A 23,877-nucleotide genomic window follows, 5' to 3' on the forward strand; every position below is an offset into this window, starting at 1 on the left:
CCTTGTTTCAATTTCAGGATGGCGGGAGCAGAGTATTAAGCCAAACCTGGAGTCTTTGTGAGCATGGGGCCCACTACGGCTGCCCAGGAAGCTGGCTCTGCTCATAGGATCGTTGTGAGGATTAAATGAATTATTGTATTTAAAGTCCTTAAAGTAGTGTCTGGCACATATACAATCTATGGAAATGTTAGTTAAATCTAAAAAAAATGACAGTGGGGTAATCTGGCAACTGAAGAGATTATTACTAAATAGCTCAGGGAAACAGCGGGTTGAAGGTAAAGCAAGGCTTAGACTGGGTCTGTTCTGTGACCCCTCTGCCTGGTTTATTTACATATTCTTCTTGATCTATTCAGTGAAGTCCATTCATTCAGTCAGCATTTTTGAATGTGTTTAATGTTGCATGCACAGTGGTAGACAGTGGCAACATGTAGCCTAAAAGCTTTGTTTTATTTATTTGTTATTTGTTCTTTTTATTTATTTATTTTTATTTTTAAACTTTTTTTTATTGAGTTATAGTCATTTTACAATGTGTCAAATTCCAGTGTAGAGCACAATTTTTCAGTTATACATGAACATGCATATATTCATTGTCACCTTTTGTCTTCACTGTGAGCTAACACAAGATCTTGTATATATTTCCCTGTGCTATACAGTATAATCTTGTTTATCTGTTCTGCATATGCCTGTCAGTATCTACAAATTTTGAAGTCCCAATCTGTTCCTTCCTACCCCCCGTCCCCTTGGCAACCATAAGTTTGTATTCTATGTCTATGAATTTATGTTTTTTTGTTTTTTTGTTTTTTTTTTTAGATTCCACATATAAGCGATCTCATATGGTATTTTTCTTTCTCTTTCTGGCTTACTTCACTTATAATGACATTCTCCTGTGACATCCATGTTGCTGCAAATGGCGTTATGTTGTCATTTTTATGGCTGAATAGTATTCCATTGTATAAATATACCACATCTTCTTTATCCAGTCATCTGTTGATGGACATTTAGGCTCTTTCCATGTCTTGGCTATTGTAAATAGTGCTTCTATGAACACTGGGGTGTAGGTGTCTTTTTGAAGTAGGGTTCCTTCTGGTTATATGCCCAGGAGTGGGATTACTGGATCATAAGGTAAGTCTATTCCTAGTCTTTTGAGGAATCTCCATGCTGTTTTCCACACTGGCTGCACCAAACTGCATTCCCACCAGCAGAGTAGGAGGGTTCCCTTTTCTCCACAGCCTCTCCAGCACTTGTCATTTGTGGACTTTTGAATGATGGCCATTCTGGTTGGTGTGAGGCGATACCTCATCATAGTTTTGATTTGCATTTCTCTGATAATTAGTGATACTGAGCATTTTTTCATGTGCCTATTGATCATTTGTATTTCTTCCTTGGTGAATTGCTTGTTTAGGCCTTCTGCCCATCTTTGGATTGGGTTGTTTGTTTTTTTCTTGTTAAGTCATATGAGCTGCTTATATATCCTGGAGATCAAGCCTTTGTCAGTTTCATTGTTTGCAAAAATTTTCTCCCTTTCCGTAGGTTGTCATTTTGTATTTTACTTATTTGTTCTTTATTTACTGTGCTGTGGAACTCTAGAATAGACCTCAGGACATACTCTGTCATTGGACAAGCTACGAATTTTTACTTTATTAAGCCATATAAACGTAGAAAAGTCAAGGAAAAGACGTTGGGATCTTGTCATCAAAATATGAACAAAACTTGTAATGTGAATTATTTTAAAGATAAATGTAAATATAAATAACATAAATATAAACATAAATGATGGATGAGTTTTCTCATGGGTTAGACTGAGGATAATTTAGGTGCTCTAAAAGACATCTTCTGGTTCTAACATTAGTAATGTAACCACATGGGCCCCAATTCTTTCTTACTGCATGTAGACACAACTGGAAAGGCCTAACTAAAGTTACTCTTTTTTGTACTCAGACCGATGGCAGATAAAATTTTCTTAAAATTTTAGCTTAAAAAACCTAAAGGGAGTAGGAGATACTACACTGTCTAAATTCTGATTAATCTTCATTTACTTTTTCTGGGTAAAAAGGGAGAGTCATGTTTGTTCATTGTGAATTTCAGAATCTAAATTTGGAAAGAGAATTCTAAAAGCATGCTGGTTAAGCTCTGAAGAGAGTTCTTTTAAGATTTTGAATGTATAAATCATTTTACCATTTGAAGTGTGAATTAGCTGTAATTAGTCCAGAGGGCTTTTTGAAGCAATAAACTTTTCTTCTGTTCAGGAATGATTTTCTGATATATAAATAACTTCCATTTTCGTGGAACTCAGACCATAAAGGGCCCTGCAGCATAGAGTTGTCCAATTTGAATTGTTTAGATTAATCTGTGAAATATCACTTTGATTCTTATCTTCTTCTGCTCACTTTGAGTAAGGCTTTTCGTTGGTTAATAACACAGGCTCTCATCTCAAACACAAAAGCCTTTGTGAACTCTGTCCTGACAATTGATAGATTTCTTGTATTTAGTATGTTCTCAAATCTCAGAAGGAGATAATCTCCTGTCCTTCACTGGGATTTTTCTGTTCCAGGAAAATGTCAGTTTCTATTTGTAGATGCTTCTAGGAAATCTTCATTCTCCTTTAGCTGGAGCAGTGACGGTTAGCTACCCCTGCTCCGATGGACTTAACAATGCTATTTCTGTATCTCATTTGAGAGGCTGGGCAGCCATTCATTTGTGGTTAATACTGTAATTCTTAAAATGTACTTTTAAGAAGGGGATGAAAATAACTGAAGCTCCATTTTAGTTTGAATGCTATCACTGCTTAAGCACATACAGAACTGTCAGCAAAATGCTGTTTGTGTTGAGCAACTCCCATGAATTGAAAGTAGCTAAGCTAAAAAAAGGGAAATTGACAGGTGTCTTATTAGGCCTTAGCTATTAGTCATTTTTGTATCTGCCCAAGTAATTGACACTCCACTTCTAAACAAGGAGTGTGCATTTGCATGCTTTCAGGAAGAGGTCTTGCTGGGCGATTCGAATCCACTATTTCAGGATGTGATGGCTTAATTTGAAAAACGTTTTGATGAACAAAACATGATCTCTTCCTTGTCACTTTTCTGGATGTCCTCGGAGTTCACAGTATAATCAGGGACTGAATGGATTTTGCTCGAGTACGAAATATCTGATGACTAAGGGGGTTTGGCAGGAAAATTGGAGGTAGCGTTGCTAACTGGTTTCAATAGGGAAAAGAAAAGGGATTATCTCCATTCTGTTCTTTTCTTTTCGATTGCTGTAAAATGTATTTTTGGTTTGTGACAAACCAGTTGACTCTTTACTGAATCGAAACTAGAGAAAGAATTCTGCAGATAATTTTTTTTTTTCATTTTGGGGCTGTTCCACCTCCTAAAATTAAAGAATTTAGAATTGTAAAGAATTTTAGAGCATCAATTTTAAATCTCTGCCTGCCAGGTGAGAAACTGTGGTCCGGAGACGTGAAGTGGCGATCTCAATGTGGCTAAATGAGTTAGAGACAGAACCAAGATGCAAAGATCACTCAGTCTGATGCCATTTATGGAACTAGAGTCCTCTTTCTCCTATCTTTGTGTTAGTGACTTTTTCCATAAAAAGGTGAATTGCTAAGCCATATCCCGCTCTCCATCCACTGCATTTCTGTGTCATTCGACATCTGACCTTACCTCTGGAAACAGGGAGTCTTAGACTAAGCTGATAATCAAATGGAAAAGTTTGAATTGGTGACTTGAATTAAATGGCACCACCATGAAGCATAAAATGTTTCCATGCCAACAGGCTTCTCGTTTAGATGATTGTCGCAACTTTCCATATGCCACTGGTCTTGGTGATGCTGTTCAGGAATAGAGTCATCCCCCAAAGTGACTTTGCCCTTTGGATAACCTCTGCTGTCTCTCTTCAACCACGTCTGAGTTCAGACTCACTGCTTCTTTACATCCTCAAAATACACAACTCCAGAAGCATTGGTGAATGATGTGGATTTCACCGAACGTTTCCTAGGAAGCTAGAGAGGACGGTTTCATTACATACTACTCAGGATAACTTAGACTGTCCCTCTGGACATCCTATTTGGAATTTCAGGTTAGTCTTGACATCCCATTTTCTGGTCCCCTTTCCTCATTTCCTCTCTCTCACACAGCTTTTAAAATCCCCTGTATATTCTGGAGACGCAGCTCTGGTCTGAAGAGTCCAGGCACTACACAAAACAGCAGCCTGTGGTAAATAGTGAGCAGGTAGGTTCTTCAAACATGCCTTTTAGGGCAGGGGTGCCTGCATTCACTTGGTCATATCTCTGGCCTTTTGGTTATCGATTCTTCACAAAAACAGATCTACAGTTACCTTGTATCTAAGTCTGGCAGGTGACAAAATTCCAGATACTGGCAAAGTCAGCTGACATCTCTTCACTTTTCTCTTTGTGTCCCTGGCTTCTGTGGGTGCCTTCCCTACCAGATACTGTATCCCAGGTTCAATGGAGCTCCAGAAACAGTTACTGAGTTCCTGCTACAGACCAGGCACTGTGCACTTGTCTTTGCTCAAGTGGTTTAATGGGGGAAGAGAGTGAATCTGTAAAGAGATGGAAGCAACGTTCCCTGTTGCTAAGTGCTTTACATGCAAATGAATGAGGACCTTTGGGAGTACGGAGGGTGGGATGACTAGCGAGATGGCCCTGATCTGCAAAGGTACAAAGTTGACACCAAGGCTAGTGTAGTGTTTGAGGCCCTGAGGGAAGTTCAGTGTGGCCCTGTCGTGGGGAGGGTGGGACATGAGCACAGAGACGACTAGGATGGATTCGGAAGGACTTTGAATGCCGTATGTTATCCTCCAGGCAAGAGTGAGTCAACCAATGGATTTTTCAACATTTTAATTTTTATTACAGTTTTACACACTTACGTCAAAAAGGCGAAGAGTTCAAGGTTTGTTACCAAAAATCCTTCCAGGGCTTAGGCCTCCTCTTTCCCATCTTCTCCATTCCAGAGGTAAGGACTCTCTAGAGAATTCTGTGAGCCTTTGCCTCCCACCTCTACAAGACATGTTTGTATTTCTTGCTTTTTTTCAGTCTGGGCCATTATCTGTTGGCTTTTTACCATGGAGGATCAGAATTTGGTCATTTTCTCCCCGCACCCCTACATCATCACATATGCAAGCACCCTTCTTAAGCCACCTCCTTTCAACAGTATCATTTTAGTTAGATCAATATTCAACATTTACATTATTCAGGTCATGTAAATGCAACTCACAGCTGAGGCAAATAGTCAACTACGGTTACTTTTACTTTGCTACAGACTGCCCTTGGAGTTCATTTTTTTGTTTGTGTGCTTTTTCATTTCTTGCATTTGTCACTAATTCCATTGGAAAACTCTTTGACCTTCTAAATTTCTTCTCACGTCTGTAGTCCCCATCAAGTAGTCAAACCACTTCCTTTTCCTAAAGAGCTCTTTGGACCTGATGATCTGGGCACTAAGATGAGCTGTCTTCTACACCTACCACACAGGATCACCCTGTAATCTTTCACTGCCATCCTGAAAGGTTATTTTACCCTTTCTTGTGTTGACTCTTTCTGTTTCCTGTATCCAAGTCTTCCTTTTCTTGGTTTACTCTAGTAGCTTTCTGAGAAAAGTACACAGGATGTAAATGTTTTTTAAGACTTTCACCCTCAGACTTAATGAATAATTTGGTCAGCTATGGAATTCTAGGTTGGAAACAACTTTTTCTGTTAGAACATTGAAGATTAGCTCCATTTCCTTGCAGTCTCCTGTGCTGATTCTTCTGTATTTTTCTCCTTGTATGAACTGTGTAATCTGCTTTCATTCTCAGCTTTCCCTGCTTGAAGTTTGAGTCTCTCTGGTCTACTAATCACCTCTCACCGCTCTTCCACCTGCTTTCCAGCTCAAAATTTTGTTTTGTCTTCTTTCCCATTCTCTACATCCTTGTGGATTTATGCCTAAAAGCAAAACAAAACAAATAAAAACAAACAAAAATTCAACAACGAAACTTTACTGTCATTTTAGTAGGGTTTTAGACATAGAAAGTGTTGAAGCTACCATCTTTACCTGGAAGTTTCTTTAGAAATAGGAGTGTGGATCTTGGTTACTAGTTCTTGAAGCTCATAGAGTATTGTTGCAGAGAAAGGCTGCAAAATCACGAATGCCCTTTAGCACACAGAATACCATGAGCTGACCAATGGCTCTGCACCTTTGTGCTGTCAAGCTGTGTGAGCTGGCACAGTGGGCAGTGGGAGTAATCTTGGGAGAGACTTCTACACTGACTTGGCCAGCAACCTACTCTATACTGAGACAGAGAACCACCTAAATACATGGATAGGAAATGTACTATTTAGCCAAATTCTCACAACTACTCCATTTCCACTCAGTACAAGTGTGGAAGTGTGACAGAGGGGGATTTGGAATGGGAAGAGACAGAAGTTTTAACCAATGCAATTAAAATATCTCACTTTTGCAAAGTTTACAAAGACATCTGACCATATGAGCCCACTGCAAAGGTCCTACCGGGGGCCTTAGGAGGTGTTTGTGTGAGTGAGGATCCTGAAAACAGCATCGGCTCAACAGATGCTTTCCTCAGGGAGTGACAGTGATTCGGTCTCTCTTTTTAAAGGAAGGTGAGCAATGGCGGCCGTGTGAAGAATGATCTAGAAGAGAGTCAAGGCAGGTGTCTAGTGATGAGTCACCGCCCGGATGTTGTAAAGATCTCTGAGGAAGAATCACCCAGTTTGGTGGCCGATGCTCCCTGGAGAGGTGATGGCCGGGAAGCGCTGTTGGGGAAGGACTGGTGAGATAGGAATTTGTCCTCCCTCACTTCTACCTTTCTTTCAAAGTCTAATTGTCATAAACCCCTGCCCTCTCAAAGTCCCACTCTGCTTTCAAAGGTATTGTTTGGGTGGTCCTTCTGTACTCCTGCATAAATGAAGCTAAAACAGAGGATGCTGCTGCTGGAACAGGTGTAAACATTTAGCACGAATCTCCTTTCTTTTTGTTCTCCACTCCAAAGGCAGAACTCTTTTCCTAGGCCTCAGTTTCCTCAAGAAGGAGTTGGATTAAGATCTAATTCTACTCTAATATTAAGCATTGTTCTAATTGTTAATTATATGGACTTCACATTAATTCCTTGCAGAAGGAGTAACTCATGGTTTTTATTCATTGGATGAAGTGATCAGATTTGTTGGTACCTACCAGCATTAAATTACTAAAGTAAACAAATCTCTTTGTACTTCCCGAGGCTTGGCATTTCTCTTTCCTAAAGAAATGACTTTTTGAGACTCTCATTCTGGCAATAGGAAAATGCGTCTCTTACAAAGGCAATTTTAGCCATATGCCTTGAACCGATTTTGGTTTGCAGGGGAAGAAATGTATTTTGGCAAACCAATTGGCCCCAATACTTTACTGGCTCTGAAACTTTGGACAAATTACTAGTACTTTTGGAGTCCCGTTTGTTTCTCTATAAAACAGAAATAACAGTAGCTATCTTAAAGGGATGTTCTCAGCGTTAAGTGATGTCGTATGTATGAAAAGAGCTTAGCTGAGCGGCATGTAATATTTGCCCCATCAAAGTCATTTACCGTTGCCATCTTGAAACTAGACTGTCTTTGTGGGACACTGACATATCCAGCTTATGAAGATATTAAGACAGGATTTCTAAGTGGCCTTTCCTTTTCTTCCCTCCCTGCCTTCCTCTCTCTTTCCTTCCCTCCCTCCTTCCTTCCTTCTCTTTCATTTTTCAGTATGCTCAACATTAATTTATCAGTTTGGAGAATAGTTCCCTCTCCACCCATGACACTGTCCACATACTCTGCTCCTTTTCCACAGCAGTGAACGTGGGACTCAAACTTGGCTGAAGGTGGTCCTACCCAGGGATTCTGAGGAAGATACTTTATTTCTATTGGGCTTTAAAACTGGTAGGATGTAAGTTTAGGCGGCTGGTGGCTACCTCATGGGACACTCTATCTGAGAATGATGTTGACATAGGAGAATGCTGACCCAGGAGGTGGAGAAAGACAGGTTCCTGATGTCTTTGTGACTTTGGATAAATCCACGTCAGAAACAAAAAGCCTCCTGTATTTCGTAGTTATGTGAGCCAATAACTACTCTGTTATTTAAGCCAGTGCTAAATTGTTTTTTGACTCCTGTGACTAAAAGAATCCTGACTAAGTCAGACATAAAACTTCTTTTTCTCCCCTTTCATCTCATTCACAAGGGAGGTTTGACTGGCATTTGGCCCTCTCTTGCAGTAGAAAACTTTCAAAGTAAAGACACACCCTCAAAGGGCAGAAAGCCACCATATTTAATGGATCATGGAGCTCAGTGCTTTAGATTATTAAAAATAGTTCAACCAGTTTCCTTAATAATTTTAGTAAAGATGTGACCTTAAAATTGAAGCCCATTTGAGAAATGTCTGAAAGGCATTTGGGATACATCTCTTTAGGCCTTTCAATTTTAACAGGCTTGTGTTCATGGGTTCACATGGTACAAAACCGCAGTTATGATTAGAAAAAAAGGCGATGGATGTTTACAGACCAGGTGTTCAGCACTTGCCTCAAATGCATGCTTATTGTATGCAGGCGAAGGATGTCGTGGGCACTGCTCAAAATGAGTTTCAAAGCAAGTCACAGAGGAAAAGTCCCACAGGAGCTGTCTTCATCTCTGTGGCCATGTGGAGAGGAGGAACACTGGTTAATCAGCACCAGAGAAGAAGTCTTATGTTCAAGCTGTGTGCACTTGCTTATTTTCAAGAAAGCATTCTGTCATGTTAGATTAATGTGGTTAAATTCTCTTTTAACTTTGGTGTTTTATTTGTAGTCAGTCTGCAAACCTGGTTTTATGAATTTCATAAGAAGCTTAAACATAGTTTTATGTGTACTTGCTTAGGTAACATTATTATTAAAATGATCTAAGTCAATATTGGAGTTTTCTTCTAGAAGAATAGTATTCACTGCCTATGAAGCAGTCTTGCATTAAAAAAAATTAAGCTTGAACTCAATCAAGTTTCTGGGTCTCATTGTCAATTTGCAGGCAATCTAGAAGACAGAGAAGCATATTAAATGACATGATGGAGGTGCAGCTGTGGGAAACTCTATGGTTTTTAAAACAAATGAATCGTAAAAAAAATTAGTTGGAGGTAGTACTTACAGATTTTTTTAAATGTAAGAAAAGTGGCAATCAATTACATATTTGAACCTTGTTTGGGTCTTTTAATAAAAAATAAACAACAAACCTAAAAAATAACTTAAGGCATTTGTGAGAAAACATGGAGGCTCAGTGTGGACTGGATGGTTGATGATGCTGGAGAAGTATTGCTGTGGCGGTCACTGTCTGGTGTGATGGTGGTTTTTGGTACAATAGTGCTACTCAGTTGCATTAAAGAAGGGAGTGGGGTTGCCTGGTGGGATACACACTGAGAATTTTACAGACAACAAATTCTTGTTTGCCTTAGGATAATATTAAAATGATAAACTAAACTTACCTGTTCTAGAGTCACAAGTTTTAAAACTTGGTTTTAGTAATCTTTCCAGGTTGTATTCTTGGGAAAGATGCAAATGTTGAAATATAAAATAAATACGATTTCCCATAGTCAAGAATATTAAAGGAAACTTCACTTTATCTCCAAGAGTCTGATGTCTAAGTAATTTTAGAAATAGGAACATGTGTGTCAAATCTAATCAACTATAAATTATAAATTTATACTATAAAACCATTAAAATTCTGTATAAGGTTAAAAAGGCAAAACAGTAGCCACACACACACACACACACAGAGACACACACACACACTATATTATTTCAATTCAGGAAACCTTAAGTTTTCCTTTGCTTGCTTGTTGGCTAATTCTATAGGTTAAGGGTCTGAAAACTATGGGCCTACGGACCTTAGTTCAACTCTTGCCCACTACCTGTTTTGGTGGGTCCATGGGCTAAGAATGATTTTTATATTTTTAAATCTTTGACAAATATATATTTGACAATAATATTTGGTAGCTTTTGGAAATGGTATGAAATTCTAATTTCAGTGTCCATAAATACACTTTTATTGGAATGCAGATGTGCCAATTTTTTTTTTACTACTTTTGTAAACTAAGTTTTATTGGTGTCCATTCATCCACTGGTATGTTGTCTATTTCTGTTTTCCACAATAGAAATGGCAGAGATGAGTAGCGTCTTCCCTCAGTATCCACAGTGGATTGGTCCCAGGACACCTCCTCCAAAACCCAGATCCATGAATGCCCTAGTCCTGTATAGACAATGACCCAGGACAGTAGGCTAGGCTTCCTGGCTACATCCACGGGTTCTGTATCCACGGTTCCATGTTTGCAGATTATGCATCTGTGGGTTCAGGGAACCACAGAGGTTGAATCCACACATGCGGAACTCATGGATATGGTGGGGCCACTGTAAATGCCACAGAGCCTGCATGGCTTGCAAAGCCTAAAATATCGACCCCCTGGCCCTTTACAGCAAAAGTTTGCCAACCTCTGTTCTAGACAGAAAAACTGAGGTCCTGGAGATGTGAAGCATCTGGTTTAAACTCACACAGCTTTTGGAGGCAGCATCATAATTCTAACCTAGATCTTTTAACTCTTCTAACACCTTTGGGTATGATTTTCCCTATATTTTTGCCCCCTTGAAGTCATAATTTCTACTTATAAGTTCTTATACTGTCTTTTAATCATCAAAACTGCCTGTAAGATAGATACCATAATTATTCCTCATATTTGGGGAAATTGAGGCACAGATTAGTTAAGTAACTTTATGGAGGTCCCACACCAGCAAGAGGCAGAGCCAGGTTGGGGACCTAGGCAGCCTGGCTCTTAAACACTCACACTGTTCTGTCTTTTTCAATGAGAGAAACGCAAAGCCCAAGAAAGAGAACCCACTCAGTGGTTGAATACTTCTAATCTTGCTCGGGTCTCTCTCAAGCTTTAATGGCAAAAAGGATAGAAAGTTGATCATTCCGTTCTCTTAAGCCTGAAAGTCAACTTGACTCCCAATCACCTTTAAAATGAAAGACTCTGACAGCGTCTGATCAGAAGTTCTTGGAGGAGGGACTACCCTGTTTTTGTTTTGGAGCTTCCGTCCTTGTTTGGTGATCTCTCACTTGACAAGCAAGTTTGGGAGCGAATGACAACATCGCTGCAAGTAAGGAGTGCAAAGTCCTTGGGACTGTGGGAAATCTTAGCGGCGGCGTGGCTGGGGTCAGGGGCAGAGGAAGAGACCACCGCAAAGAACAGTGGCCTGAGACCAGCTCACGGGATGCGACAGGTCCTCCGGCTGCTTTCCCGGCATTCCACTCGCAGTCCCCTGAGCCAATGGGAAGAATCCAGTCCCCTGAATCTGTGCAGATTTCTTGTGGTGCATGTCGTAAAAAGTTTGCCTTCCATCCATCGGACCAAGGAAACCTGCTAAGTCCTTGTACTCATTTGCTTAAGGATCTATTCACTTATGTTTGTTTCAAACAGACGTATAAGTGCTTTATAGAACAGCAGGGTTAAGAAATAACTTCGGGGCGTTTGTGTCACTGACAGAAGAAACGTCTGACATGTAAGAATTGTTTGTGGGGATGGAGTTGGGAGGGATGAACAGAAGAGAGGTGACTGAGTGGCAGAAAAAGAAAAGTTATCTTTCTCCGAGGAGACCCTTCCCCTGCCTCTGCCACTGTCAGGGAGCTATGCCTTGGATGTCCACTGGACCTTCAGATTGGGATAGGGTGAGGCAGGAGTTGGTAAACTATGGCCTGAGGGCCAAATCCAGGCTGCTGTCTGGTTTTGTAAATAAAGTTTTATTGGCACACAGGCATGTCCATTTGTTTTCTGTTTTTGTAAATAAAGTTGGAGCCCATCCATTCAAATATATCTTGTCCAAGGCTGCTTTTGTGCTATAATGGCCGAGATGAGTGGTTCTGACAGTGACTGTAACAGCTCATTTAGTGTAAAACATTTATTATCTGATCCTTTATTGGAAAAAAAAATGACCAATGGTTATAAGGGAAGACTGATTATTTCACTATTATGGAAAATTTCTTTTTGGAGACCATAGGTTGCATTCGTCACATAGCAGTGGAGAGCTAACTTTAAAGTATTGATGAAAATGTCTTTTAAACCATTCTCTAAATGCTTCACACAAACATTAGCATTTCTTGTTTAAATGTATGAACCATTGAGTTACCACCACAGCACAGCCTGGGAATGGGTATTTTTAAAAGGCATGAACCCAGTAATGAGGCAAATTTGGGAAATGCCAGCCTGGCACATACTAAGTCTTCTCAAAATGCTTCTTGGATTGTATCAAGAAATTGAGATCACATTAATGTGACAACAATCTGTACCATGAGCTGCTGCGCATTTTGTAGACTATAATTTAGAATCAAATCAAGGGTCCATTAGTTGAAAAACTCCTCAAATTCCATTGAAAATAACTTTCCATGTAACAGTAAAAATCCATTTACTACTGAAAGGGGAAAACAAAAACTTACACACATTGCTTCTCTACAGAGACATACTGCCAACTGTTAACTGTTAATATTTTGATGTGCATACGCTATTCTTTCTGGACTGAATTAGTATAATTCTATTGAATTCTTAAAATACCATGTAGTTATTTTGGGTTACACTTGTGGGAAGGGATTTCACTTGGGTTTCAGATTTGTTGCTCTCTTGGAAGTGTTTAGATAGAGAGCCAAGAAATGCATCATTGCTCCCATGGGAACAGAAGAACTGGTGAATGTTATTATTTAAAGCCTTGAATTTATATGATCAGGCTTGGACAGAGCACAATTAGATATTCAGACGTATTCTTTTTGCTCTTTTCTTGTTGTCAGCTTGTCCTTTACAAATCTTTTCCTTTGTAGCTCTTCACCAACTGGGCATCACCACGCCACTGCTGATGTCATAGGATGCAGCTGACACTATGGGCAGTCCCAAGGATTGCTTTGAAGATGCTGGGGAATTCTCTGGATAAAGATCTATGCTGCGTCTGTCAGGTGCTTTTTGATAATATCACAAGAAGCAATATTTCCATTGTGTTTAGTGTGTAATTGCCTTTTTCTATTTCTGGGTGGTTTGCCAAGGGCTTGGATGACCAGAGCAGAGCAGAAAGGAGCCCCTTCATTTGGGGTCTTTCCATTCAGAGTCAATTTCACTGGAATCCAGATGCTTCCAGTCACTAATTCTCTTGGCAATGTCACTACCAGCTTTTCTGAAGGCACACCTAGGGGCTGATTTGGGAGCCAGTGCAGAATCTGCATCTACTTTCCCATCCATACACACGAGATCCACAATTTTGATTTCCTTGGGGTTGAACTTAGGCGTCATGATAAATATGGCTGGTGTTGGATGAACCTGGATGCTAGACCATGAAGAAGGTTGTACCTTTGTCTCCTTCAAGCCAAAAGTTGAAAGCCAGACTAGTTGTTTCATTGCCAATAAAACAACTCAGCTTGGTCTTTCATACAGAGTGCATCCTGGTAGAGCAGAAATAGCATGGACTAAAAATTAGAAAACTTGGATCTTATTTGGGTCATTATTCCATAATGATCATTTATCATTGAGGCCATTTCTTAAATTGTCTGAGTCTCAGTTTGCTCATCTGTTAAATAGGGATGACAATATTGACTGTAATTATTTCATAGGATTATTGGGAAGATGAAGATGAGATAGTGGATAAGACTCTTTGGAAAAATTTTAATGCAATATGTAAGATGATATTATTAACCCTAAAATAACATCTAAACAGTAATAATAATTCCTGGAAAGATTTGCAGTTAGAAGTGCAACTAGGTTTATATATTAATGCTTTAATCGTCCAAATCTGTGTCCCTTATTGCTGTGGATAACATAACAAATTAGCCTTTTATTCATGAGCTCAGGGAGATCTGCCAAGTCCTTTTACTTATTTATTTAACATTTTTGGAGCAGTTTAAGGTTTACAGAAAAAAATTGAGTGAAAAGCACAGAATTCCCATATACCCCTCCCCCCACACTTCTCCTCCCCTAATTTCCCCAAGTATTAACATTTTGTATTACTGTGGTACATTTGTTACAATTGATGAGTCAACACAGATACATTATTATTAACTAAAGTCTACAGTTTGTATTATAACTCTTGGTGTTGTACATTTTATGGGTTTTGACTAATGTATAATGCCATATATCACCATTCTAGTGGCATACAGAATAGCTTCATTTCCCTAAAAATCCCATGCTCCATTTATTTATCCCTCTCTTCCTCTCCATCGGTCTTTCCACCTCCTTGAACCCCTGAAAGCTATTGATTATTTTTTTACTGTCTCCCTAATTGTTCCTTTTCCAGAATGTCATATAGCTAGAATCATGCAGTATGTAGACTTTTCAGATTGGCTTCTTTCACTTAATAATATGCTGAGTTCCCTCCATGTCTTTTTGTGGCTTGACAGCTCATTTCATTTAGTCACTGAATAATATTTCATTGTCTGGAGGTGCCACAGTTTGTTTATCTGTTCACCTATGGAAGTTCATCTTGTTTGCCTCCAAGTCTTGGCAATTATGAATAAAGTTGCTATACACATCTGTGGGTAAGTTTTTCCATGGGCGTAAGTTTTCAGTTCCTTTGAGTAATTATCAAGGAGTATGATTGCTGGATCATATGTCAAGAATATGTTTAGTTTTGTAGGAAACTGCCAAACCATCTTCCAAAGTGGCCGCACCATTTTTCATCCTTACCAGGATTTGGTGTAGTCAGTGTTTTGGATTTTGGCCATTCTAATACTGGTATCTCACTGTTGTTTTAATTTGAATGTCCCTAATGACATACGGTGTTCAGCATCTTTTCATATGATTATTTGCCATCGGTACGTCTTCTTTTGTGAGATGTCTGTTCAGATCTTACCCAATTTTTCAATTGGGCTGTTTTCCTATTGTTGTTTTAAACGCTCTTTTTAGGTATTGGATACCAGTCCTTTGTCTGGTACGTATTTTGCAAAGATTCTTCTCCCAGTCTGTGCATTCTCTTAAAACTCGTTTATCTTTAATTATTTAACCTCAACATCACCATCCAGCTAGTTTAAAGTCATACTGAGCTTCAGTTTGATAGCTATGAAAAAGTTTGAACAGTTCGGACTCTCCCTTCCTATTCACCGCTGAGTCGTCTCGCGGTCGGTTGCATTCGTAGACGGCATCGAGTCATCAAGCCCAGCAGCAGCTCAACCTCAGACCTCACGTTCTTAAGCGGGATCATCGCTGCTATCATCTGAGTGTCGGCCCGAGGCCGGTCCCACTTGGCTGGGTCTCGGGTTGCTGATTGGAGCGGCCGACATTTCTGCTGACTGGAGTCATGCTATCTTTGCCAGTTTGCTGGAATAGACACAGACACCGATTGGGTCAGGCTGAAGACATTCCTGTCTTGTGAAGCAAGTCTGTTTGTATTTTAGGTTTGCCAGGACTAATGAATTAAAACATTTGGACTCTCCACAACTTGCTGTTTATCAATGCCTCTGACAGGAGGAGGGTTTTCTTTTGCTCTGGCTTTTTCTAGAAGCATGACAACATCCTGGCTGTTGGGAGAGGCAAGGAAAGGAGAGAGGGGTAGTGGAGGGAAGTGGAACAGGGAGGCCCCGTGGGACGCCGGGGTCTGGGGGACAGCAGGTAGCAGCGAGCTGACCTCACAGCTGTCACTGCTCCTCAGACTGTCAGCGGCTGCTATGCGGCAGGTGCAGCCTGCTCTCTTACTAGGTCTCTACTCCACAAAGGCAGCGACCGGCCAAGGCAGTGGCTGGCCCTGGATTACACAAGTGCAGACACTCCACTAAGTGAGGTAAGGCAACAGGTGTGAAAACCCAACTAAACGCTCAGAGCACCAGCAACTTAACCAAAGCTCTGCTACAGTCGAGAGGAGGAATCAGTGGCCCGTTTCCCCAGGCGGTGTGATGAAAAGGCAAGTGGGTTTAGGGGCTCTTGTGGCTGACACCGTGTGGAACTCAAAATCCACCCAACTTTGCCGCTGCTGTCCTTTGGGAGGCAGACAGATGTTCCCTGTTGTGTGGAGGGGAGGGGCTCTAATTAGCTGTGTTTGTCAATTCCACTTCCCGTTGCTGGAAACCCGACCAGAGATCTATTTACAAAATCCCAGAGGCCAGTTTCCACCTCTTGTGGTTTATTTCTTGGTGCAGGAAAGCACTGGGAGATTTAGCCAAAAGAGGAGTGAAGCTTTTCATCCTCAGATGTTATGATAAAATGGTTTGGTGATGGTACAGGGTGTAACAATAAGACTTTTTCTTTTGGTTACAACTTTAAGGGGATTTTTATTGTTTGTTTTGTTAAATTTGAGACAGTCTGTTCTATTCCCTAGGAACAGGTGGCTAACGAGATGGTTGATTCTAAGCAGACGAGACTACACAGCAATGTATGTCAGAGCTAAGATAAAACCAATTTTGAGTCAAGTAACAGTGATTTTATATTACCCTTTTCTAGAGTCGAATGTTTCATGTTAATACTTTTTTTTTTCTAACTTAGAATGACATGACTTAAGTGCTTTATGGTTCATTGCTACTTGTAGTGTTAAATGAATGGGCCAAATTTGATTCTAACTGGGTGATAAACAGTTGCTGGTTTTTCTCCAAAGCTATACTAGGTGTTTAATATAAACTTATTCTCTTTTCAAATACTGGGTGACTCTAGATATACATATGTCTAAATATGCATATGTGTGTGTGTGTGTTTGTGTGTGTGTGTGTGTGTATGCCTTTGCTTTGGTGCTATAAATGTAAAAACAAAATTCAGTGTTCTAGACACTATTTTTAGATAGAGAAGTTATGGGAAAGAATCAGAAACCTTGCTGTGAGAAAATGTCCTGATAAAACAGTTCCCAGAATCTCGCTCAGGATGGTTAAAGGGACGATTTATATTTTACCATTTTTAGAGACATTTTCCTTGAAATGTCTTAGAGTTTTTGGTTTACTGTCTCCATGAGAAGGAAAGTAGAGGGTTTAGGGGGAGCATGACTAAAAATAGAAAAGTTAAATATATGTGTTTAAATGACAAAGATATCACGTATTTATAATAATATCTTTTCCTAGTCCCATTGAAAAAATTATCAAACATCTAGGCTAAAATATATTTGGGCTAAATTATCTTATTATAACAAAGAAATATTCATGTGTTTTTCCTCAACCAGCCCGTCTTCTCTGTAGTATGTCTTTCCATTAATTCTATCGTAGTTTATTAATTAAATGGTGATTTACCATGTGGGGTAGAACAACAGTGAGATGCTTTTAGGATCTGTCTTTTTCTTTTGCTTATATCATACACTGTTAAGATGTACAACCTTAGAAATGTTTGAAAGATTTACAGGTAATCAGATACATAAAGCACATACTATTTGCAACATAACTGTGGTATGTTTAAAAATGTTTTTTGATATTTTTGAAATAATTCCATGATACTCATTTGTTACCACTCCCAGATCAATAACTCAGGTCCATTTTAGGCTTTTGAGTGTGAAAAGCTGTCTGATGCTTTATTAAGACTTCTTTACCCCCCTCAATTAAAAATAAAACATTGTATAAGAACTCAAAGGGCCAGGGTTAAACTGGTCAGTGTGAAAAGATATTTAAAAAGCGAGGTGGGTGGAGATTTTGCTCCATCTTTTATATTTCATTCTAGATGTATTTCCAAAGCAAATGTTTTTCAAGCCAGAAGAAGAGTTTTAAGTGCAGCAGGTGTAGGGAAGGAAAGCTAGGAGCCAGGAATGTCTTTAAAATAAGAAAGCAGTGTGTCCTAACTTTCCCCTCTAATTTCCAAAAGCCTCTGAGTATTCGAGGGATGATGTTGGGTAAGGTGACAATGGCTGTCTCTCCTGTCCTTACAGCTGGAAGACCCAGAGGAAGGCCAAGGCTCAGGTGCCCACATGATCAGCACCGCCAGTGTACCTGCTGATCAGCCAGTGCGCATCGCCTTCAGCCTCGATCATGCATCAGGTATGCTCCACTCTGAGGGCTGGGGCTACCCCCGCCCCTTGCCTGCTGCCTCCTTGTCGTCCTCTTTTCTAGCTCCACAAAGGGCATTTAAAAATGCATGCCTGTCATGACCCCATGATGCGGAACGTGATTTTTCATCGTGCATTGTTGGGTTGTGGCTTTCAGAAGCGCCTCTAGTGATGCTTCCGTCTCCAAACCTTTGGTTGTTTGAGCACGTTTCTTCTTCTTTTTTACCTTCTCCGTGTTTATTTTCTTTTATTATAAAATTCACCGAGCTGTCACAATTTCTAACAAGAGCAAACTACGGCATCATTAAAAAAGCTGCGCGAGGAAACGTTTAAGAGCTGGCAGAAGCTTAGGTAATATAAAAATATCCCTGTCCTGGGTCCGGCAGCATTTCCTGAAGCCTAAGTTCCAAATGCTGGTTTCTCACTGGTGCTGCACAGTTCTGCCTGAGTCAGCAGACTGCAGCCGGAGTGATGAACGGGACAGGTGAGGCGGGCCCCCTGGAAATAGTAAGGCCTGAGGTGAGCTGCCGTACTTAGGGCCCTTTGTCGTGGCTTCCTTCAGTGGCCTCTTAACACACAAGCTCAGTGGCCCACCTTTGATGGGGACCTCAGGTGATGTGAGGCCACAGTGGTGAGGAAGGGAAGGCTCGGATCTCTTCCACTGGTGTCAGCTTTAGCTCTCAGTCTAATGTCATCTGTTAAAAGTCACACATAATTGCACACTCGAACAATGTTACCATCGAAGCCTTGGGTCTTCTGAGGGTTGATTCTTTCTTTCTTTCTCCCTTTCTCCTTCCCTCCATTACTTCCTTCCTTCTTTTTTCTTTCTTTCCTTCCTTCCTTCTTTTTTCCTTCCTTCCTTCCTCCCTCCCTCCTGCCCCTCTCCCTTTCTTCCTTCCTTTTATGCTCTGGTAGGAAGGGGAGCTCTAAAAATTAATAGTTGAAAAGGGACAGGTTCCTCCCCTAAATAAGGCAAAGGAAGGATCCGGGCTCTGTGAAGTCTGACATTAGCCAGCCCATTCAGTCTTTACTATACCAGCTGACTATGGTGGTGGCCCCTCTGCCGTGGGGTTCCTGGACTGTGCAGCCCCCAGTGGAGGACTTGTCCTGGAGTGGGAAGAGGGGAAGCCTTGACTTCTCATCATCTGTTCTTCCAACACTCTTCCCACGGCTACTGTTGTACTAGATTTCCACTCAGGTTTGCCTTGAAAGACAGTGGTGAAGGGAAATCCTCCCAATAGGCAAAGCAATCATCCCAACACAGACATAACTACCGTTAATTGTGTTTGTCTTTGCATTAGATCTTCATTTATATTATTTCTAATCTTTAAGATAACCATGCAATTTAGGCATTAGTATTCCCAATTTGCAGAGACAGAGGTCAAGATCCAGAGAGCACACTGTTGTGAGTAACAGGGTTATGATTTAAACCCACGTCCCTAGACTTGACTGTCTGAACTCTCCATTACCCTCTGCTGCATCTCTAAGAAGAAAAAGAAAACTGTGTGTGAAGGGAAAGAGAGTATGTAAGAACTCTCTGTACTTTCTGCTCTATGTATCTGTAAACCTAAAACTGCTCTAAGAAATAAAGTCTATAATTAAAAACAAAATGAAAAACAAACCAAAAAGAAAAGCTCCATTTGTTCTCATGCATTTCATAAATGCAAGATGTTGAGGAATGATCAGTGCTTGAGTGGCTGGCACTCAAGACAGACACATGTAAACCCAAAATCCAGGGAGAGAGATGACGTATAATTTTCTTCCTTGTGTTTGTGTCCCACGTGAGCAGAACAAGTCCTGTTACAATCAACAGCATTACAAAGAAAATTTAGTATATAAATCTTATTTAGTCCAAACAATATTATTTATATCATAATTTTGGGTGAGATAAATAAATGTATTGTTTCCTCATCTTCACTTTAACAGAATTTAATTTCGTGCAGAAAAGAGCCTTGGAGAGGTGTATCTTACTCTTTGGGTTGCATGAATAGACTCTTCCTTGAGGTACAAGATGTACCACTTGTAACTAAGTTATCACCATCCCTTGATCCCTTTTGGCCCCTAACTGGGAACTCCTGCATGCTTTTCATCAGTCAATTTAGATTGATTTGTTCCAGTCTCTTTCAAATGTCCCAAGAATGCCCGCTTCTGAAATTCAGGTCTTTTGAGACGGTAGTAGCTTCAAATAAGGAATGACATGTATTTCAAGTAATTCCTGACCTCTAGCTATACAAAAAAGGTGCTCAGGAAGCCTTATGAAGAAACTTCCAAATTTAAATTCTTTTTAATGATCAGTGTGTCTCCATAGTTCTAGAAAGAGCGCCCAACTGGAGAACCCAAGGCAGGAGCTGGGGTTCTGTTTTTCTCAATCTTTCTTAAAATGATAACCTGAGAGCACCTATCCAAAACATACGTTCCATGCCCCTCCTCCACTGTAGCAGGCTCACAGCAAAGCCCAGCAGTCTGTCTTTCCCATGCACCTGAGGTTACGAGTGCGCAGAAAGATGCTTCGCAGATATTTGGGGACACTCCCTCTGAATTCTTGAATAAGGAGTGTGTGGAGTGCCACAGCAAGCAACACTTGCCATCACACACATTGTGCACGCCTTTTGAATTCCAGTGCCTATGCCTACAGACCACACATTTAGGGGGAGAACAAAGGAAAACATCTTAGACTTTCATAATAAATGAGAAAGCTAAGATAGACTCTTTGGGAGTAATTCCATATTATTGACTTTATTGTTGAAGAGTAAGCAGAGTCCGTGAGAAAGGAGAATTCTTTGCTTGTGAATGTTGACTTTTCATTTCTCATGAGTCTAAGCAGTGCTTATTCCTCCAATTAGGTTAGGACCATTTTTTTTTTTGGGGGGGGATGCATATTTTTCTGAGATGATTTGGTGTCGAGGTTAAGGGCATAGGGCTTTGGAGTCAGTGAACAGCGGTTTCCAGACTCATTTCCATCACTGTTTTTTTGCTCTTGGGTAAGTCACTCAACATTGCTTAACTTCAGTTTCCTATAAGATTTGTATAGTAATAATTCACAAAGTTGTTGTAAGAATTAAATAACACTGTATGGGTGAAGCATTAGCATAGCACTTGACAGAAAGTGGGGACTCAGCTAGCTGCTGTGTTTATGGTGATTGATTCTGGATTACTATTTTTTTTATTGAAGTATAGTTGATTTACAATGTTGTGTTAATTTCTGGTGCATAGCATAGTGATTCATTTATATATATGTATATGTATATATGTATATATATATATATACACACACATATATGTATTCCTTTTCATATTCTTTTTCATTATAGGCCATTACAAGATATTGAGTATAGTTTCCTGTGCTATACAGTAGGACCTTGTTTATCTATTTTTTGTATAGTAGTGTAGTTAGTTTACAAATCCTGAACTCCCAATTTATCCCTTCCTGCCCGCTTTTCTCCCTGGTAACCTTAAATTTGTTTTCTGTGTCTGTGAGTCTGTTTCTGTTTTGTAAATTTGTGCCCTTTTTAAAGAAAAGATTCCACATATAAATGATATCATACAATATTTTTATTTCTCTCTCTGGATTACTTCACTTAGTATGACACTCTCCAGGCGCATCCATGTTGCTGCAAATGGCATTATTTTATTCTTTTTCATGGCAGAGTACTATTCCACTGTGTAAATTATACCACAACTTCTTTATCCTGTTAACTGTCGAAGGACCTTTAGGTTGTTTCCATGTCTCAGCTATTGTAAAGAGTGCTGCTGTGAACATTGGGGTGCACGTATCTTTTTGAATTAGAGTTTGCTATGGGTATATGCCCAGGAGTGGGATTGCTTGATCATACAGTAAGTCTATTTTCAGTTTTTTAAGGACTCTCCATACTGTTTTCCATAATGGCTGAACTAAACTACATTCTCACCAACAGTGTAGGAGGTGCCCTTTTCTCCACACCCTCTGATTCTGGAGTATTAAGGAAAGTAAAACCCCCTGAGCAGCTCTGTGTTTCACCAACATCTGACACTTCTACTTCCTGTCAAGATGGGGCAGGTGTAACTGTAGTTCTGCTATAACTAAACGGCACTTGTTTAGGGACTAGTTGTCCAGTTGGTGCATGGTGAGTGTCCCTGCTTCTGCTCTTATCCGTTAGCTGAGGTTTACTTAGTGTCTACATCTCTACACTTGGCCACAGGCTGGTGGGATGAGCAGAAGGGAAGCGCATCTTGATCATGATCTCTCCAATGGGTTTTATAAGTCAAAGACATTTGGGGGCATAATTGGTGTCACCCAGAGGGGAGGGGAACAGTTTCTTGGAAGATGTGACACTCATCCTGGGCTTGAGAGCAGGTAAGGCATAGAAAAGATGTGTAGGAAAGGTACCATTTCTGGATACCAGGTATAAAAGAAAAGGAAGCTATACATCTTTTAACAATTCTTCTTCCTTTTCCCTTCGAACAGAAAGTATGAGCTAGACCCAAGAGTCAGAGTGCGATTTGTTCAGGAAATACTAAAACTCTCTTCAACTGGAACAGAGGTCTGATCTGTGGAAGAATAACATGCTGTTTCCTGAGCCCTTCTTTGAGCTGGGCGTTGTGCTGGAGTCGTATGTAGACTGTCTCTTCAGATAGCAGTAGATTAGAGTTGCCAAGCCAATCTTAAATGTTCGATGAAAGAGTTTGGATTTGATCAGAAGCAACAGAGGGTCAAAAGTTCTTGAACAAAGAAGTAATATGAAAATGGTAAGCGTTCAGTTGGTGCAAGAGTCTGGAATGTGGAGAGATGAGAGAATGGAAGAGCCTTTTTATCACGGTGCACAGGGAAGGTGATTTGAGCATGGATTTGAGAATGGAATGGGATGACTGAATTCAGAGTACATTTTGAAGGAAGGGTTGAAAGGACTTGGTGACAGACAACCCTTGGAGATGGGAGTTGGGGAAATGATCATTGTTCATTGGCAGCGGAATGAGCCACAAGTCTCCAAAAAGACTATGGACCTCCAGGGGCTTAAATAAAGGAAGCAAGTTTTTAAGGGGAGAAAGAAGTCCTTTAAAATACAATCACCATTTCTAGCCCATCATTAGACTCCTTCATTAAGTAACACTTAGCTAACCATAAGTCCTCGAGACACCAATGCTTGTCCTAAACAAACAAATGATGTGATTGGTATTACTTCCAAAAGGGGAATTCCAAAGAGTTGACTTTCTAAATCAGGACCTTTGTGAAGTTAGTTTTCCCAATAGAAAATGTGAATAAGAGAAATATGAATCCCACCTCTTGGATTATTAGAGAATCACTGGCCCTTCTCCAGTTAGAGAGAATTTAGAGTTGGACAGATATGAAGATTTCATGCTAATTATTTGAGAATTTTCTTTATCTTCAGCTGAGCTAAAATCTGGCATACTTCCATGTAAATCTAGACCATGGCTTTTTTTTTTTTTTTTCAAGTTTTTGGTTTTTATCTAGAAAGAGTCAAGGACACTGGTATCAACCCAAGCTGGTAGCTTTCAACATTTTGTTTCAAAAAATTCTTTCAAGCTATTAGAATTTTTCAAAGCTGAGCATGAATTAATCATAAGACATTTAGTTAAAAAAAAATCCAAGACCCATTCTGTTGGTGTCTCTTTTAAGTAATACTATTTTGTCTTCACACATTGGGTGTTTTGTGTAGCAGTGGGAGGTATGCCGAGTAGCTAAAATAGCTACCCTTGAACCTACTTTAACTGGGGATTGTGGGAGTGTCTTTTTGTGCACACGTGCAAAAGTGTCGCATTGTCATTGTCTCCTTCCTTCAACTTTTTCTACCTTTTGTGTTAATTTTCTCTCCATCCTCAGGCCCCCAAAGTTTCTATACTTTCAATCCTTGTTTTAACTGGAAAGATTCTGGAAAACCTCATTCACACAAAGCAATCAATGAAAACTGAGGTTTATCTTTCTATCT

At 40.0% G+C, this 23,877-nt stretch overlaps 1 protein-coding gene across 6 annotated transcripts in view; it reads left to right on the forward strand.

Moving 5' to 3' along the window:
- MAP3K7CL (MAP3K7 C-terminal like) overlaps positions 1-23,877 on the forward strand; it is a 79,876-nt gene that overhangs the window by 28,505 nt on the left and 27,494 nt on the right. The window contains exons 3-5 of one of the 6 annotated variants that reach the window (XM_032476564.1): positions 12,846-12,977; positions 16,319-16,372; positions 17,837-17,945. In XM_032476564.1, coding sequence (XP_032332455.1) covers positions 12,891-12,977; positions 16,319-16,372; positions 17,837-17,945 — 250 coding nt within the window. In that variant the 5' untranslated portion in view covers positions 12,846-12,890. The other 5 variants (XM_014551094.2, XM_032476576.1, XM_032476570.1 and 2 more) reach the window with 5 other exon arrangements.

The sequence above is a fragment of the Camelus ferus genome, chromosome 1 (genome assembly GCF_009834535.1).
Source record: "Camelus ferus isolate YT-003-E chromosome 1, BCGSAC_Cfer_1.0, whole genome shotgun sequence".
NCBI lineage: Eukaryota > Metazoa > Chordata > Mammalia > Artiodactyla > Camelidae > Camelus > Camelus ferus.